We start from the raw sequence: 16,107 nt of genomic DNA, 5'->3' as shown, positions 1-16,107 counted from the left end.
GACAAGCGTAGCGGCATGTAAATAAAGCTTCAAATTGGGTACAGCTTGGCAAACTCTTTTCTTTTCATCTTTTACTTTTTATTTTAAACTCCTCTCCTTCAACACGTCCAGTAAGCTTATCCTCTGCTCATACTATAACTGCTAACATTTCCAGAACCAGATTGAACAACAGCGGTGACACAGCACCCTTCTCTAGTACCCTTCTTTATTTAGAATCATAGAATCATAGAGTTGGAAGGGGCCATACAGGCCGTCTAGTCCAATCCCTGTTCAACGCAGGATCAGCCCTAAGCATCCTAAAGCATCCAAGAAAAGTGTGTATCCAACCTTTGCTTGAAGACTGCCAGTGAGGGGGAGCTCACTTCCTCCTTAGGCAGCCTATTCCACTGCTGAACTACTCTGACTGTGAAAATTTTTTTCCTGATATCTAGCCTATATCGTTGTACTTGAAATTTAAACCCATTACTGCATGTCCTCTCCTCTGCAGCCAACAGAAACAGCATCCTGCCCTCCTCCAAGTGACAACCTTTCAAATACTTAAAGAGGGCTATCATGTCCCCTCTCAACCTCCTTTTCTCCAGGCTGAACCTTCCCATGTCCCTCAACCTATCTTCATAGGGCTTGGTCCCTTGGCCCCAGATCATCTTCGTTGCTCTCCTCTGTACCCTTTCAATTTTATCTACATCCTTCTTGAAGTGAGGCCTCCAGAACTGCACACAGTACTCCAGGTGTGGTCTGACCAGTGCCGTATACAATGGGACTATGACATCTTGTGATTTTGATGTGATGCCCCTGTTGATACAGCCCAAAATGGCATTTGCCTTTTTTACCGCTGCATCACATTGCCTGCTCATGTTTAGCTTACAATCCACAAGTACCCCAAGGTCTCGTTCACACACCTAGAAGCGTATCCCCCATCCAGTAGGCATGCTTTTCATTTTTCTGACCCAGATGCAGAACTTTACATTTATCTTTATTAAATTGCATCTTGTTCTCATTTGCCCATTTTTCCATTGTGTTCAGATCTCGTTGAACTCTGTCTCTATCTTCCAGAGTATTTGCCAGTCCTCCCAATTTGGTGTCATCTGCAAACTTGATGAGTAGTCCCTCCACCCCCTTATCTAGATTATTAATAAATATGTTAAAAAGTACCGACTCTCTCCAGTCTGATGAAACACCATTGACAACAACTCTTTGAGTGCGGTTCTCTAACCAATTCCCTATCCACTTAACTGTCTGAAAATCCAGATTGCAGTCCTTCAACTTATCCATCAGAACATCATGGGGAACCTTGTCAAAAGCTTTACTAAAATCCAAGTAAACGACATCAACCGAATTTCCCCGATCCAGCAAACCTGTTACTTGGTCAAAAAAGGAAACCAGGTTGGTCTGGCAGGACCTGTTGGAGACAAATCCATGCTGACTTCCTTGGATCACCGAATTGTCCTCCAGATGTTTGCAGATCGCTCCCTTTAATATCTGCTCCATTATCTTCCCCACAACAGAGTCAGACTCACTGGTCTGTAGTTTCCCGGGTCATCCTTCCTCCATTTTTTGAAGATTGGAATAACGTTTGCTCTCTTCCAGTCCTCTGGGACATCTCCAGTCCTTAAAGAGGTCCTGAAGATGATGGTGCAAGTTCTCTGGAAAGTTCTTTGAGCACACTTGGGTGCATTTCATCCGGACCAGGGGATTTGAACTCATCCAGTGCAGCTAAATGCCTCTCGACAACCTCTCTATCCATGTTAACCTGCCACCCAGACACTATCCTTTGGCTACAGCCATCTCTAGATGTGCCTAAACACTTTGACCTGTGGGAAAAAACAGATGTAAAATAGGCACTAAGCCTTTCTGCTTTCTCTGCATCCTCCGTTAGAGTTTGTCCATCCGCACCCAACAGTGGGCCTATTGCCTCCTTTTACTTTACGTTTGCTCCTCACATAACTGAAAAATCCTTTCTTGTTACAATGGGCTTCCCTGGCCAATCTTAGCTCACTCTCAGCTTTGGCCTTTCTGATGATTGATCTACAGTGCCTAGTAACCTGTAGGTACTCTTCTTTAGAGCTCTGTCCTTCCCTCCATTTCCTGAACATTTTCCTTTTCTTTCTTAGTTCCTCTTGAAGTTCTCTGTTCATCCAAATAGGCTTCTTAGAGCTCCTGCAGTGTTTTTGTCTTTCTGGTATAGTCATTGATTGAGCATGCAATAGCTCTTGTTTGAGTAGCGCCCACCCTTCACATGCTCCCTTCCCTTCCAGCATTCTCGTCCATGGTATGACACTCATCATGTCTCTGAGTTTATTAAAGTTTGCCCTACGAAAATCCAACATCCGCGTTTGGCTACAAGCTTCCTTGGCTCCCCATCTCAAAAGGAATTCTATGAGGACATGGTCACTTCCCCCTAGGGTCCCCACCTCCTTCACCTCATCCACCAACTCTTGCCTGTTGGTCAGTATTAAGTCCAGTATGGCTGAACCTCTTGTGAGTTCATCTACCATTTGATAAATGAAATTGTCAGCCAGGCAGGTCAGAAACTTGCATGACTGAGGACGCTTTGCAGAGTTTGTTTCCCAGCACACATCTGGGAAATTGAAGTCACCCATGATGACAAGGTCCTGCCGCTTGGATATTTTCTCAAGCTGCTCACAAAGTGCAGCATCCACATCCTCTCGTTGGTCAGGCGGTCAGTAGCAGACATCAACCACCACACTGTTTGTTTTCCCCTCGCTTATTTTCACCCAGATGCTTTCCACTGTAGATATGCTCTCCTTCACTAGAATTTCCTGACAGGTAAGCCCTTTCCTCACATACAGTGCCATTCCTCCACCTCTTCGATCTATTCTGTTTTTTCTGAACAGTTCATATCCATCCACCATTACATTCCAGTCATGAGAATCATTCCACCAAGTTTCTGTGATGCCTACTAGATCATACCTATCCATCAGCATGAGAAGTTCCAGCTCTTCCTCCCCCCCCCCCCCATGCTTCGGGCGTTAGTATAAAGACATCTGAATCCTTTTACTTTTGGTTCCCTATGAGCTGGCCTTGCCGGTTGGGCTGCCCCCGATTTGCTTGAGCTTCCTCCCCAGATCTTGATAGTCTTTTTTAATAGGAGCGATGGTATTCAGGGACATGTCATTCGTTTCCACATGGACCATCACAAATGGGTAGTGATCCGTAGATTTGAGGAGTTTGGGCAGCCATTCTGAAACATCTTTAATTTTCACCCCTGGCAAGCAACACACCTCTCGGGTTAGGGGGTCGGGCCCAGCCACATGGCGATCCATTCCTCTTAGCAGGGAGTCTCCAATTACCAGTACTCTCCTTTTTTTTTTCTTCTCAACTCCATTTCCTTCTGTCCCCGTGGCCTCTTCCCTTTGTCTTAGACTTTTTTTGGGGACCTCTTCCTTCGTTGACCCTTGCACCTCCTCTGCAAGGGCCTGAAATCTATTCTGGAGCTCCAAAGGCCCCGAGAACTGTCTCGCTCTTCGCCGTTGAGTCTTTTTCCGAACTGTCTGCAGAGGTTCCGTAGTGAGGTCAATCTCCTTATCCTCTTCAGGACTGGCTGTATTCTCCTTATTCTGAGTTGCAGGGCTCTGGTCTATGAACTCCTCCCCTTTCTTACTTTGGGTCAGAGTAATAATTCTGTTTTCTAATCCCCTAATCCTTTCCTCCAAAAGTTTTACCAGATTACACTTGGGGCAGCTGTAGTCCATCTTGTCTTCTGGGAGGAAGGCAATCAAGTCACACTGACTGCAGATGATGGGATGAGTGTCCTGGAGGTCCATTGTAATGTCTAGGCAGTGCAAGTACTAGGGGGAATATAATCTACTGATTCTAATTGCTCGGCCAAGAACCATAGGCCGAGCCCTTTGTCTCTCGCCCTTCGGCTCGAGCCAAAGGCTCGCGCCTCTGGCGAGGAGCAGCCCTTTTTAATCCTCCCAACAATTACCCAGCAATCACCTCACCCAGTCAGCACAATAGCCTCACCTGATCAGCAGCAACTCTCCCCAGTAGCTCTCTCCACGTGCTCTCAGTTGTCTGAGCTCATATTTAAATAATATCCTTAGTCAACATACCATTAATCAGCATTCTGGCTTCTTGGGCTGAGTATATGTGCTTAATCAAGCTCAAAAAAGTCTCTCCACAGCCCGAGTCTAGAGTCACACACAGAAAATTCCTCCAAACATTATCAAACGCTTTTTCAGAATCTAAAAAGAGAAAAGCTGTCTGTAGTCACTGATGTTGAGCAAAGTCCACGGAATTCAATACAAAGTGTATGTTGTTTCTCATATATCTCTGGCATAAAACCAGTCTGATCCGAGTGTATCATGTCCCCAATACAATTTTTCAGTCTTTCAGCTAAGACCTTAGCAAAAAAGTTACAATCCACATTTAACAGCATGAATATGGTAAAAGTAGGTCACAGCCTTCTTTTGGAATAAAAGTTATAGATGCCTGTTGCCAGGAATCTGGGCGGTCTATCATGCCATTTATGATCCGAAGCAATATTGGTGTAAATACATGTGCTAGTTTCTTGTAATATGAGGAGGAGAGTCCATTTGATCCTGGGGTCTTTTGTGATTTCAAAGCTGCTATAGCATCATTTATTTCCTGAGTAGAAACTCTTTGATTCAGAATTTTGCAGTGTTTTTTCTGAAAAGTTGTTAGGAATTTTCTTACAAAAAAGAGAGCTATCTACCGGCTGCTTCTCATCAACTTGATAAATGTTTTGGAAGAATTTGATGAAACAGCTTTGAATATCGGATTCAGTAGCGTATTCTTTCCCATCTTGTTTCAGTTGATTAATGGCTAGTTTTTGATAGTTTTTCTGTAACTTATAGGCCGGCCATCTTCCAGGCTTGTTTGCCCATTCAAAATTTTTCTGTTTTAAATAATCAAGCTTTCGTCTCATCTCTTCTGTTTCAATGCTGTCTCTTTGGATCTTCAATAGTTTGATTTGTTTGACTAATTTCTTAGACTGGTGAGTTTGATATTGTATTTCTAGTTGAGTGAGCACATTTTTAATCTGTAGTAATTCTTTTTCTCTTTTCTTCCTAATTGCCATAATAATGCGTAGCAGAGTACCTCTCATAAAAGCCTTACTTGCATCCCAGATTGTGGGCAATGGGACATCTAGTGTTGTATTAATTTGTAAGAATTCTCAAAAGCCTTTCTCACAGCTCTGGAGCCAATTTAGATCTTCACGAATGTAAATGTTCATCCTCCATCTTCTCATACCTACTCTGCAGTAGGACATTTCCACCAATAATGGATTATGGTCGGCAAAAGTCTTTGATGACCAGCATTGGTCAATCCTCGAGTAGGAGCTGTGACAGTGCAAATAAAATGTATCCTGATGGGTGTTTGGGTGAAGTTCTTTCCACACATCAGCTAGAGAAAATAGTTGGAAGTTCGTAAGCATAATTTTAGGGAAACATGTTCTGGCTTTTTAATGGGATTTATCTAAAAATGGATTCAAAATCGCATTTAAGTCTCCCAAAATAAGGATTCCAATATCTCCTTCTTCACTGTGCTGGAGAAAAAATTCTTCATACAATTTTTTTTGCATTATTTGGCACATAAATATACACAAGCACATAGTTTTGCTCATCAGGAAAATGGACGGTTATGGTTATGAGTTGGTTGAATATTTTAGAGTGTTTACCAGCCACATTCATGTGATTAACGTTTATGGAGAGAATCTTTAATATCTCTATAACGTTGCGAGGTTCCTGCTTGCCCCTTGCTGGCAAGGTCTCATATTTTGACCTGATGTTCCTTACTGTTCTCGTTGTGGTCTTGGTGGAACTTCTTGTTGCAGTTGGGCTAATGTGGAACCTTGAGATAAGGAGTTAGCTGATTCTTGTGTTTCTTGATTTTCCTCTCTGTTTTCCAGGGCGATTACTTCCGGGGCGAACGGAATCTTCCAAAAATATCTTATATTTTGGCCAATTAGGATTTGACATAAAAAATAAAATTGTGCTCTATTCCATACACTGTCAACAGGTAAATCCTGAAACACTTGGACTTTTTGACCATCAAGCTGTAGTGGATCTGTGTGATTTTTTCCCCTAGAAGAGCTTTCTTAATAGGTTTACTGTCAAAACTGACAGATATATCTCTTGGTTGATTCTTGCATACTGCTGCTATGTAAACCTTGTCAATGCTTATAACCTCGTCTGGGAGGAATTCTTCAAGGGATGTGGTTAGTTCTTGCTGTAAATCTTGTTTTCTGTAGTTATCAGAAATCCCTTTTATCCTCACGTTTTTGGCCTTAGCTTCAGTTTCCAAAACTTCAAACTTCTCTTCTGCTGTGGTTTTCCAATCCAATCCAAGTCCAGCTCTACCCATTCAATGTTGTTCTTTTGTTCTCCAAGCTGTTTGGTATTGTTCTCAACCACAGCTTTAAGCCCATCAACCCTATTGGAAAGTTCTTTTTCACAATCTTGAATTTCCTTAACCTGTTGATTGTGCCGCCCTTTAACAAAGGCTTTTAACTCTTTGCTTTGCTCTGCTAAAAGACGGACCATCTGTGTCATATCTGTGTCATTTTTCTTCAGAATCTTCTGTTTCCAGCTCTATTTCTATTTCTTTGTCTTTTTCTTTGTCCTTTTTAGTCTTCCTCGAAGTGGCCATTGCCTTCTTTCGCTTTCACAAAGTGACTAAGTCCAAGGAGAGTTTTTTCTTTGGTAATCTGATTGATTTAGGGAGAGTTCTAGGTTTTCCTGACATTAACCTAAAAAATGCTATAATTTTATCATCAGTGCTCTAAAATAGCACTGTGTGGAAAGAACTTCACCCACTTACCAATTAGTTTGGTAGAAGACAGAATTTATCAGAGCTGAAAGACTGAAAACATTACATTAGTTAATATTTAAAATCAACTTTATAATTTTAAATGTAGAAGATTCCTAACATTGCAGTTACCTAGTAACAAAAAAGAAAAATGATGTATAAGTAGCAATAACTTGTTCCACAGGAATGCAGTACACCAAAATAATTTAAAAGGCCACAAAGCCGAAATGGAAGGAATAGAAGAAAAAATGAGAAAAATTAAAAAATAGCCCTAGTTTACAAAAGAGGAATACAGATAGATAACACTATGAGTCCATGTATAAAAAGAAAAAGAAAAAAGAAATGCGGAGAAAAAATAGAAAAAGAGAAGAATTTATAATCCAATCAGGCAAAAATAAAGAGAGCTAATAGGAACCAGCTCATTGTCTTGGTGGAGCTTCTTGCCAAAAAAGAGAGGTTACAATCAATTTTTTTTTTTAATGCAGCAAAAAGAAAAAAAGGTTTGTACCAATGAAATACTAAGTAAGAATAAAAATAAAACAAAATAGAAGAAAAGGGAAAAGAAAAAAATATAATCCACTCATAATCAGGCACGGATGCAGACAGCTAGTAGGGGACCTGATGGCCGCTCCATAGGACCCCACTAGAGGAAGGAAGAGGCAGGAGATCAGGAAGGAAGAAAAGTCACTCTTGTAATCCAAGCCCTGGAAAGTGGGCAAATAAAAACAAGGGAAGAACAATCCAAAGTGCGAGGAGGAGAGAAGGTTCCTGGAAATATGAAGCAGAATTATAGGTGGCTGAAAGAGGGCCTCCCATCAGGCTACTGACATGTCACCAGAGATGAAGAAATGTTAAATGTAAAGGTATTCCCTGTGCAAGCACCAAGTCATGTCTGACCCTTGGGGTGACGCCCTCCAGCATTTTCATGGCAGACTCAATACAGGGTGGCTTTGCCAGTGCCTTCCCCAATCATTACCGTTTTACCCCCCAGCAGCAAGCCTTTTGGCCTTTTGGAGCTGGTAGACTGAGCTCCTGGAGGAGTTGCAGGCCCTGCCAGAGCTTTCAGCATTCTGCAGGCCTGCAAAACGGAGCTCTTTTGCTAGGTTTATGGTTGAGGCCGGTGCAGTGAGAAGATTTGTTGGGCCCCCTGCCTAGAGGGGTAGTGACAGAGTATCTTTCATCTATGCTCCCTTTTCTCACCCCTCAGTTAGTTGTTAGTGGGGTGGCTGGGAGCTGAATACCTCCATGTTCTGGTTTTCTGGTTTGTAGTTCTGTCTGTTAACCAGAGGGTTTTAAGGGGGTTTTACTGGGTTTACGTGAGTGACAGATAATAAATATATAAGGAATAAATTTAAAAAATAAACAAAGCATCCAATTCATCCTGGGGAATTGATCTCTGTAGTCTGGAGATGAGTTGTAACTCACCAGGGGATCACCAGGTCCTACCTGGAGGTTGACACCTCTAGACACATTGCTATTCGCATAGAAGTAGGATAATAAGGCTTTCTGAAAAGAGTTTGATTGATATTCTGTTTTATCATGCTTCCAGTATGAAAAAAATACAAGTTGATTATTGAAATCAAGAGTGGATTTCAACTCTAAACTAAAGCAGTGCATAGTGGAATCTTGGGCAAAGCTCCATTAATTTAGAAAGAAACAAGTAAGTTCTGATTCAAACGCCAAATTTTGAAGTGAATGTTCTAACCCTTTTATACGAGTGGCATAACAAGTGTACATTAACACAATTGTATAGGGTTTTGTATGAGTCAGACAACAGGGATACTTAAAAGTTTGGAATTGTCGAACTCCATTCTATTTTACCTGCCAACTAGAAAAAAGGAACTTAAACACATATACGAAGGAAGGTATTGTAAACATTTTGTTTTCCTGTTACTGCAAAATCTATAGTTAGGGCCACAGTCATTCCGTTGTTGTTACTGATTATGGCACACTGAAAGCTACAACAAGCAAAGTAATTCTTAAACTATTTTCAAGAGCCCCCCCCCCCCAAAATCCATATTCCATTGAAGAGAAATGTGAACACTGCTAAATGGCAATTAAAGTAAATAACAATGAGGTTACTTCAGAAACCTTTATACATGCAGGGAAAAAATAAAACTGGAATAAAACTTGTAAGATTTCAGGTAGAGAAATTAGTGAATCTGAGTCATGGAGAATCGGAGTCATGAAACTACACTGAAATTATGTCCTTAAAGGAACAGTTCTACAATCAGGCTAGAAGGGGATGTGGAAATCATGGCATCGTGGTGTGGATAAAATACATAAAGCACAATCCTGTGGCTAAATCAATTCAGCACCAGAAATTAGACACAAAACTTTTCTCAACAGTACAGCACAGCTAAATTCCAACTTCATCATGGCACACTTATATAAAATTAAAGGAGCAGAACATCAGAATAGGTGATGTGTGCTGTTCTATTGGTGGGATGATGAGACCAGAATCATGCCACAGGGCTGACATGAGGACATCATTCAGTTGACTTTACATAAGGACTGGAATCTTCCAATCAAGCTGCGAGAGTGTACTATACCAAGCATAGGAGTTCATTAAGATCTACAGCACTGGAGTGGTTAAAACCTTGAGGTGAAAATCAGGAAATCTCTAATTAAATTCTTACATTAGAATGTAGTACTCAGAAAATCATGGCAGGCAGTCTTGACATCAGACTTTATCTGTAATATGAGGATAACTCCTAGGACAGTGGTCCCCAACCTTTTTATCACTGGGGACCACTCAACGCTTGACAATTTTACTGAGGCCCACTGCCCTAACGCTCTCTGACTCTGGTCGCTATGGGTAATGTTTAAACATCCCTTCAAAATAAGATACAGACACGCCACAACAATGAACATAAGGAACATTTTATTTTCATGGAAATTTTAACTCATGACAATGACAAATCAATGGGAACCCTGAGCTTGTTTCTCTGCAACGAGATAGTCCCATGTGCGCCTGCCGGATCATGGATGAAGTAAAGGGCCGGGGGGGGGGGGAGAAGGCGTCCATCGCGGCCCACCTCCAGGTAGTCGAAGGACCACATGTGGTCCGCGGCCCACAGGGTGGGGATGACTATCCTAGTCAATGAAATGGCATTGTATCGCTCACATGAACTGGCTTACTGCTTACTTACTGATTCCACAAGTAGTTTCAAAAAATCATGTTATCACTGTCATATGTTAAAAAAAAATTATACCAATCTCATAGAATTACTTTAAGTAGTGATTAGAAGTCAAATTCAACTCTTAATGTGATGATTAAAAAGATTACTTACATGGTAGATAAAGAAACAAGTGTGTTGAAGGCTCCTGGTGTGATAGTAGTAATGCGATTGTCATACAGAGAAAGTAACCTTACTGAGCTGAGTCCTGTGAACGTATCATTGTTGACACAACTGATCATATTGCTCCTAAGCATCCTGAAAGAATTCAAAACTACAATGAGGGCTTATTAACTGAAAGAGGAAATGGGGAAGGACATACAAGAAAGGGAATATATAAGAGAAGGAAGCTACCTCAGTAGTTCACAAAACTTTCGTAACAATAGAGCTACTATTTTGATTTTAGAAGTTCCATGGATGCAAAAGCCCTCCTCTATTCCCTCAACCGCACACACCCTTTTCAAGGGGCATGCAGCAGGCCAAGTATATTGGATGGAGCTTCTTTGTATGAATCAATTAAGGTCTTAGCTACACTTTACAAGCCAGTTTTAAAAAAATGTCTTTACTGACTTTACAAGGCCAGCTTTTATAACATAGTGTCACCCCTAGCTAGGAAAGGAATGAGCCAGGAAGGGGTGGAGCCTCACAGAAGGGCACCGACAAAGCAAAGGAGAGAAGCAAGACTGCCCTGCTAGGGAGATCGAACCTTAATCACAGGCTCTCAATATATTGTTTAAGTAAATATGATTTGTGGATGGAAACTGTTAGGGAAGGGGGCCTTTTGTTCTAAATTGTAAATTTTAGAATTATTGTTTCAGGGCTGTGTTAACTAATGAGAAGTTCATTTGGGACCCTCATCTTTAAAGCTGATGCACAGAATATTCATCTGGAGACCTCCTGGGCCACCAACAAGAGCAATGAGATGGACTATGGGGGTGGCAAGCTGGGAAGTAAGGAAAAGTTCATTGTTTAGACTTTAAAAGCTCTTTTGAATTACTGCATTCTGTGTTTTTGTTATGTGATTTAAGCAAAAAGTAACATGTTTTATACATTCCAAGGTCTGTCCCACAGAACCTACAAACTGAGGATACAGTACCTTACTCTCCAGGGCTTGACTTAGATCTAATCAACCTCATCCCTTGATTTGAAGGGACATTGCACTAGATACAATAGGAAGCTTCCTTATTTGTTTATTACGTAGCTAGAGGTCCACTGAACAGGGGTCAGAAGATGACTGGAAAAACACTCAGGCCCATTCCACATGATGGCAGCTGCACCAGGCCACTGCTGAGTCCCCACAGGGGACCCGTTTCAGTGATGGATCTGCTCCAGCACTGGAATGTGTCCCCCCGGGAAAGACAGTGGTGGCAGAATAGTTGAGTCTTGCCAGGGGGCCTGCAGGGGGGTTATGTTCCACGCAATCCCACCTTCCTGCAAAATAAAAAGAATGCTCCAGTCCACCCCACAGTGCGGCAAAACACTGTGAAGCTGAATGTGGCATTTCTTGCCCCCTCTAGGCCACTGTAGGGAAAGGAGGAGCTTAGAAGGCCCGGCTCTTAACTGTCCATACAGGCCTGCTGCAGGACAGGCTTTGATGACTCCCATAGCAGACCAAGGAACCATGGATTCTCCTGCATTCCCTTGCCCGGGCCAACTGAGGGCTCAATCTGAGGTAGGTCCGGGAGGAGGCCTGCCTAGCGGGTGCATCATGTTAAAGTGGGGATTTACCTCACTTCCATATGACCGCCCTCTCAGCCTTTTCCACCCATGTGGAATCGGCCTCAGAACTCCTCACAGAAATTAAAAAGACCAGTCTTGCATAAAATGTGAACCTTGGTATTCAGTTGAAAACTACCATTGGCTATTGCCAGCTTTTTGTCTCTGTGGTGAAATTCTTTTAATTGTGACAAAGAGTAAAAACCAAGTCAATTTTATACTATGATGACAGCATTTGGATTGTATTTCCTTGGTCCCTTTTAGACCACTAAAGGTATGAGCTATCGGATCCCACAAACTAATCAGTTCATTTTCTGGCTAGTGCTCTGGGGTGAACTGAAAGCTGCAGGAAGAAGCAATTCTAAACTTCCATTCTTCAAAAGAGAGGGTAGCCCATTCTGTCCCTCTCCCTTGTGATGGTAAGTCCCTACAGAAAAAAAGAGGTCCAAACTAGATGATGGTCCTGGAAGGCATCCAGGGTCTTGGAAGGTATCTTTTTGAAAATATATTTTAAGAATATAACACAAAATAGGGTGGCCATGAGTGTGTATGAAATTGTCTTGCTCAATGATGCCTCAGGTAACAGACAATAAAGGTTTATGCACTTGTGCTACTGTATTCTATTTTTTCCAGCATCAAGAATTTCAAAGCACGTTGAGGGCTAGGAAAAATGTGATTGCAGTGCAACAGAAATAAGTTTGTGGGAAACTATTTGCACCTAGAATAACAAATTAGTTATTCAACATATGTATTGTATAACAAGTGATCACATTGCCAGACTTAATTTGAAACAGGTATTAACAATATGCTGGCCATTAATTAATTAATTTATTTATTTTTGCTAAAGAACTTTATATTTGATCCAAAGACCAAGAAACATCTCAGGCTTCCAGAAGAACTCTGAATATGCAGTGCTAACCAGTATTCAATATTGTTAGAGTAATTGGTCTCAGTTCATAGAGGAACTGCTAATAAATGAGAGCACAGAAATCTTTGCATAGACAATGTTCAACACTCCTGCCTTGCTCCAAAACATCCAAAACCAGCAGCACTCATTCAATACATCTGGGATAAAGCTACCAACAAACACACAACTACCAACACTCCCCCCTCTTCCCAGTATCATGAAAGGCAAGTACAGTAGTTTTCGTACTTACAGAGTCTTGAGCCCTGTGAGGCCTCTAAACATTCGTCCATTTACAGATTCCAGCTGATTTCCTGTCAACATCAGTTCCTGCACCCCAGTGGCCCCATCAAAAGTCCCTTCTCGAATCTCCTTGATCTTGTTGTTACTCAAGTTTCTGAAAAAGGAAAGAAAGTAAATTTGATACTGGACAGGCAATATTATTCAAGAAGGATACATACTTTTCAGAACATAAATACCAACATTTATTACCTAATCCAAAAATCAATACTTAATATGGGGGCAAACTTAATGCCACCACTATGTTACCAATTACAGCAATTAATACAGTTTGGAATTTGGCAGTGAATTTGGCAGTGAAAGTTTGGACATTGGGCAGTGAAAGGGCAAACAACAGTCCCTGGGCAGATTAAAAGAACTTACCTGAGGGGTTTCCTGCTGTCAAAGTTGCCCATTGTCAACTGTCCTTATATCCTCCAACATTTCACACATTTCTTATGAAATGACATTAAATCACAGGACCAGCATTCCGAACTGTAATATTTCTGCCACAATATTTGTCCTAAAATTCCAAACTGTCACTTAGCATAATTTCTGTAATTGGTAGTTTGCCCTCATCTTAAGCATTGATTTTTATTATGAATCTTGTTTTGTTTTGTTATATTATAGCCCAAACTTTTCACTTGCTTCAATAAGACTGGTTATGCATGGCGAAGGCTGTGGCAGGCAGACACGGGTTCCTAGTGGCAGGGCATGTTGCCCCACCACTTCCAGAGTATGCACAGGAGACTAAATATGTGCACACACACAACTCCGGGGAGGGAAAGGTCCACCGTGCCTCACAGCAGTGGCAGCACGGCAGACAGGGGGGCACAGGGATTTCACCACAGGATTTTAGCAGCAAGTTTTTTAGCAGGAACATGATGTTTTGTGATTACTCTCCTGTACCCAAGAGGAACTTGAAAGGTCTCAAATGGCAACCAATTGTTTTGTCTTGTATGGCGTACATCTTTTTGCAACTCCTAATGTATAGATCAACTTTGATCCATTTTCCTGTCATGCTTCCATCACCAGATATAGTCAGATCTTTTCTTTAATGTAGCAGCTATGAAGGAAGCTGCAACCCTGCCTGCGTTTGCGAAGCCACTATTTTCTAGCTCCAGAAATTTTATCCTAAAGATATTCGAATTATTCTGTCACCAAACAATATAAACAGGAAGGATTGATGCTATCCTTTCTTGTCAAATGATCAATACATGGTTTAAAAATCACATAAAAGAGATGTACTCATCCAAAAAGCCAGGTTTGATTCTGCGCTCCCCCACATGTAACCAGCTGGGTGACCTTTGGCTTGCCACAACATTGATAGAGCTCTTCTGACCGAGCAGTAATATCAGGGCTCTCTCAGCCTCACCCACCTCACAGGGTTTCTACAGTAAACCGCTTTGAGACTCCTTCGGGTAGAGCAAAAGTGGAATATAAGAACTCTTCTTCTTCAAACTTGCTATACATTTCAGAGGTTTCACATAAACACACATATTGCATGTTAGGTAATACGATCATATATGAAATGTGAACAGGCCCTAGAATGTTAAGCTTGGCCAACACATGTACAGTAAAAGGCACACGTGAAATATTATCTTGCCCAAAGCTCATGAAATAGTTTCAATATCCACACACCTCAGAATGTTCATATTATACTCAGAAACATCCGCCTCCCCCAAATGCTTGCAGGTCACATTCATTAGAGCCAGCCATCTAATGGCTTTTCAGTATTCATGATGAGCTATCATGTAAATTTGTACCAAGGGACTTCTTAGAAGCAGGCACAGCTGACCCTGAAATCAATTGTGTCAATGAACCCTTTGGGACTGCTTAAACACATGACTTATTGACAGAACAGACAAAGGCTCCTAGTGAAAGCTGCTTATATATACTATTATTGCATACCAATAATGTTTTCTAAGCCATCTTACTGAATAGGCATTGATTTTCCTCTTGTGCTACTGGGGGAAGAGAAAATGGGGAGAGCTGGTAAAGTTTCTAATTTAGAGTTACAGTTGTTGCAGCAAACACTGAATCCATTTACATTGGCTTCAATGCATACAGAACCATCTACCCTGAATTTTCTGTGTAAAGTAATTATTCTGCAAGACAATTAAGCCCATCTAAATGAAAATAAATTTGCACTTCTTCCTTAAAAGTGGTGGCTCCTGTCTCTGGATACTGGATGTTATTCTGCTCTGTATTTTCTGTTCTTTTTGTTACCAGGGATTATGAGTATTGTGGATATTCTGGGAGGCAGTGACACAAGTGTCAAAAGCCGGAATTAGTGTATTGGAAGGAGGGGAATGAAAAATTCACAAGAATAATGATGTCACTTCCAATAAACCCTGTGGCTTTACCATAGAGTTTATTGCAATTCCTAGAGCTACCACTGCCAATTGCAATAAACTCTATGGTAAAGCCACAGGGTTTATTGGAAGTGACATCATTATTCTTGTGAATTTTTCATTCCCCTCCTTCCAATACACTAAGTGGCAGGCAACAGGGGCTGAGGGTACTGATTGGGGGCCTAGCAGGCCTACTCTTACCATGTTTTGCTCTGCAATTCCTTCTTCTGTTGCTTTTAGATGCAAATAACAAGTCTCTGTGATACTACTAAATTGCTACGGGTCCCTCCAGACTGAGACTACTGTATGTATCGGGTATGCTGAACCAATGCCAAAGATTTCATCCTCTTTAAAGTACTTGCTCATGCACCTCTTGTATATTCCTAATGTTAGTGTGAAATCTGGATGTTAATATTTGAGCAGTTATCTGATTTACTGCAATCAGCAGGTGATAATATTTAGCTTCATGCCATGAAAAACTAATTTGTGCACCTTGTATGTCTATTAAAGGCACAATTGCAAGCCAAGCGGGGCCAGGTTTTTCTCAGGCCATCTGGCAACCCTAGCAGGAAATCAAAACCTTTAGGTCGAGGGATTCCACTTCCCACTCCTCTGAAAAATTATAATACCATTGGTTGTGTTTGTTCTGTTTCATTTTATCCATCAGATGATTCTTCCTCTGCATATAATTTTTAACTTGCTGTCGATTTAGATCATACTTTATTACTACCATTTTCTACAGCACTAAATGTGAATACTTTATGCTGCAAATTGTATTTGAATGGGTTTTAATGTTCCATGGCAGTTTGGGTATATACCATTCCTACCTCTTTTACTACTTATATAAAAACCCTGACAAACAGATAGCTGGGATATTCAC

The 16,107-nt window shown here is 41.3% G+C and overlaps 1 protein-coding gene across 4 annotated transcripts in view; it reads right to left on the bottom strand.

Annotated features, from left to right (window-relative positions):
• Positions 1–16,107, bottom strand: part of SLIT3 (slit guidance ligand 3) — a 713,209-nt gene that overhangs the window by 162,237 nt on the left and 534,865 nt on the right. For all 4 annotated transcript variants that reach the window (XM_077327142.1, XM_077327144.1, XM_077327141.1 and 1 more), the window contains 2 exons: positions 12,848–12,991; positions 10,089–10,232 (listed from right to left, as the gene is read on the bottom strand). In XM_077327142.1, the coding sequence (XP_077183257.1) occupies positions 10,089–10,232; positions 12,848–12,991 (288 nt within the window). The remainder of the gene's footprint in view (positions 1–10,088; positions 10,233–12,847; positions 12,992–16,107) is intronic.

Source organism: Paroedura picta, chromosome 3 (assembly GCF_049243985.1).
Source record: "Paroedura picta isolate Pp20150507F chromosome 3, Ppicta_v3.0, whole genome shotgun sequence".
NCBI lineage: Eukaryota > Metazoa > Chordata > Lepidosauria > Squamata > Gekkonidae > Paroedura > Paroedura picta.
Note: the sequence above shows the minus strand (reverse complement) of the source record. Positions and strands in the feature narration are given on the sequence as shown.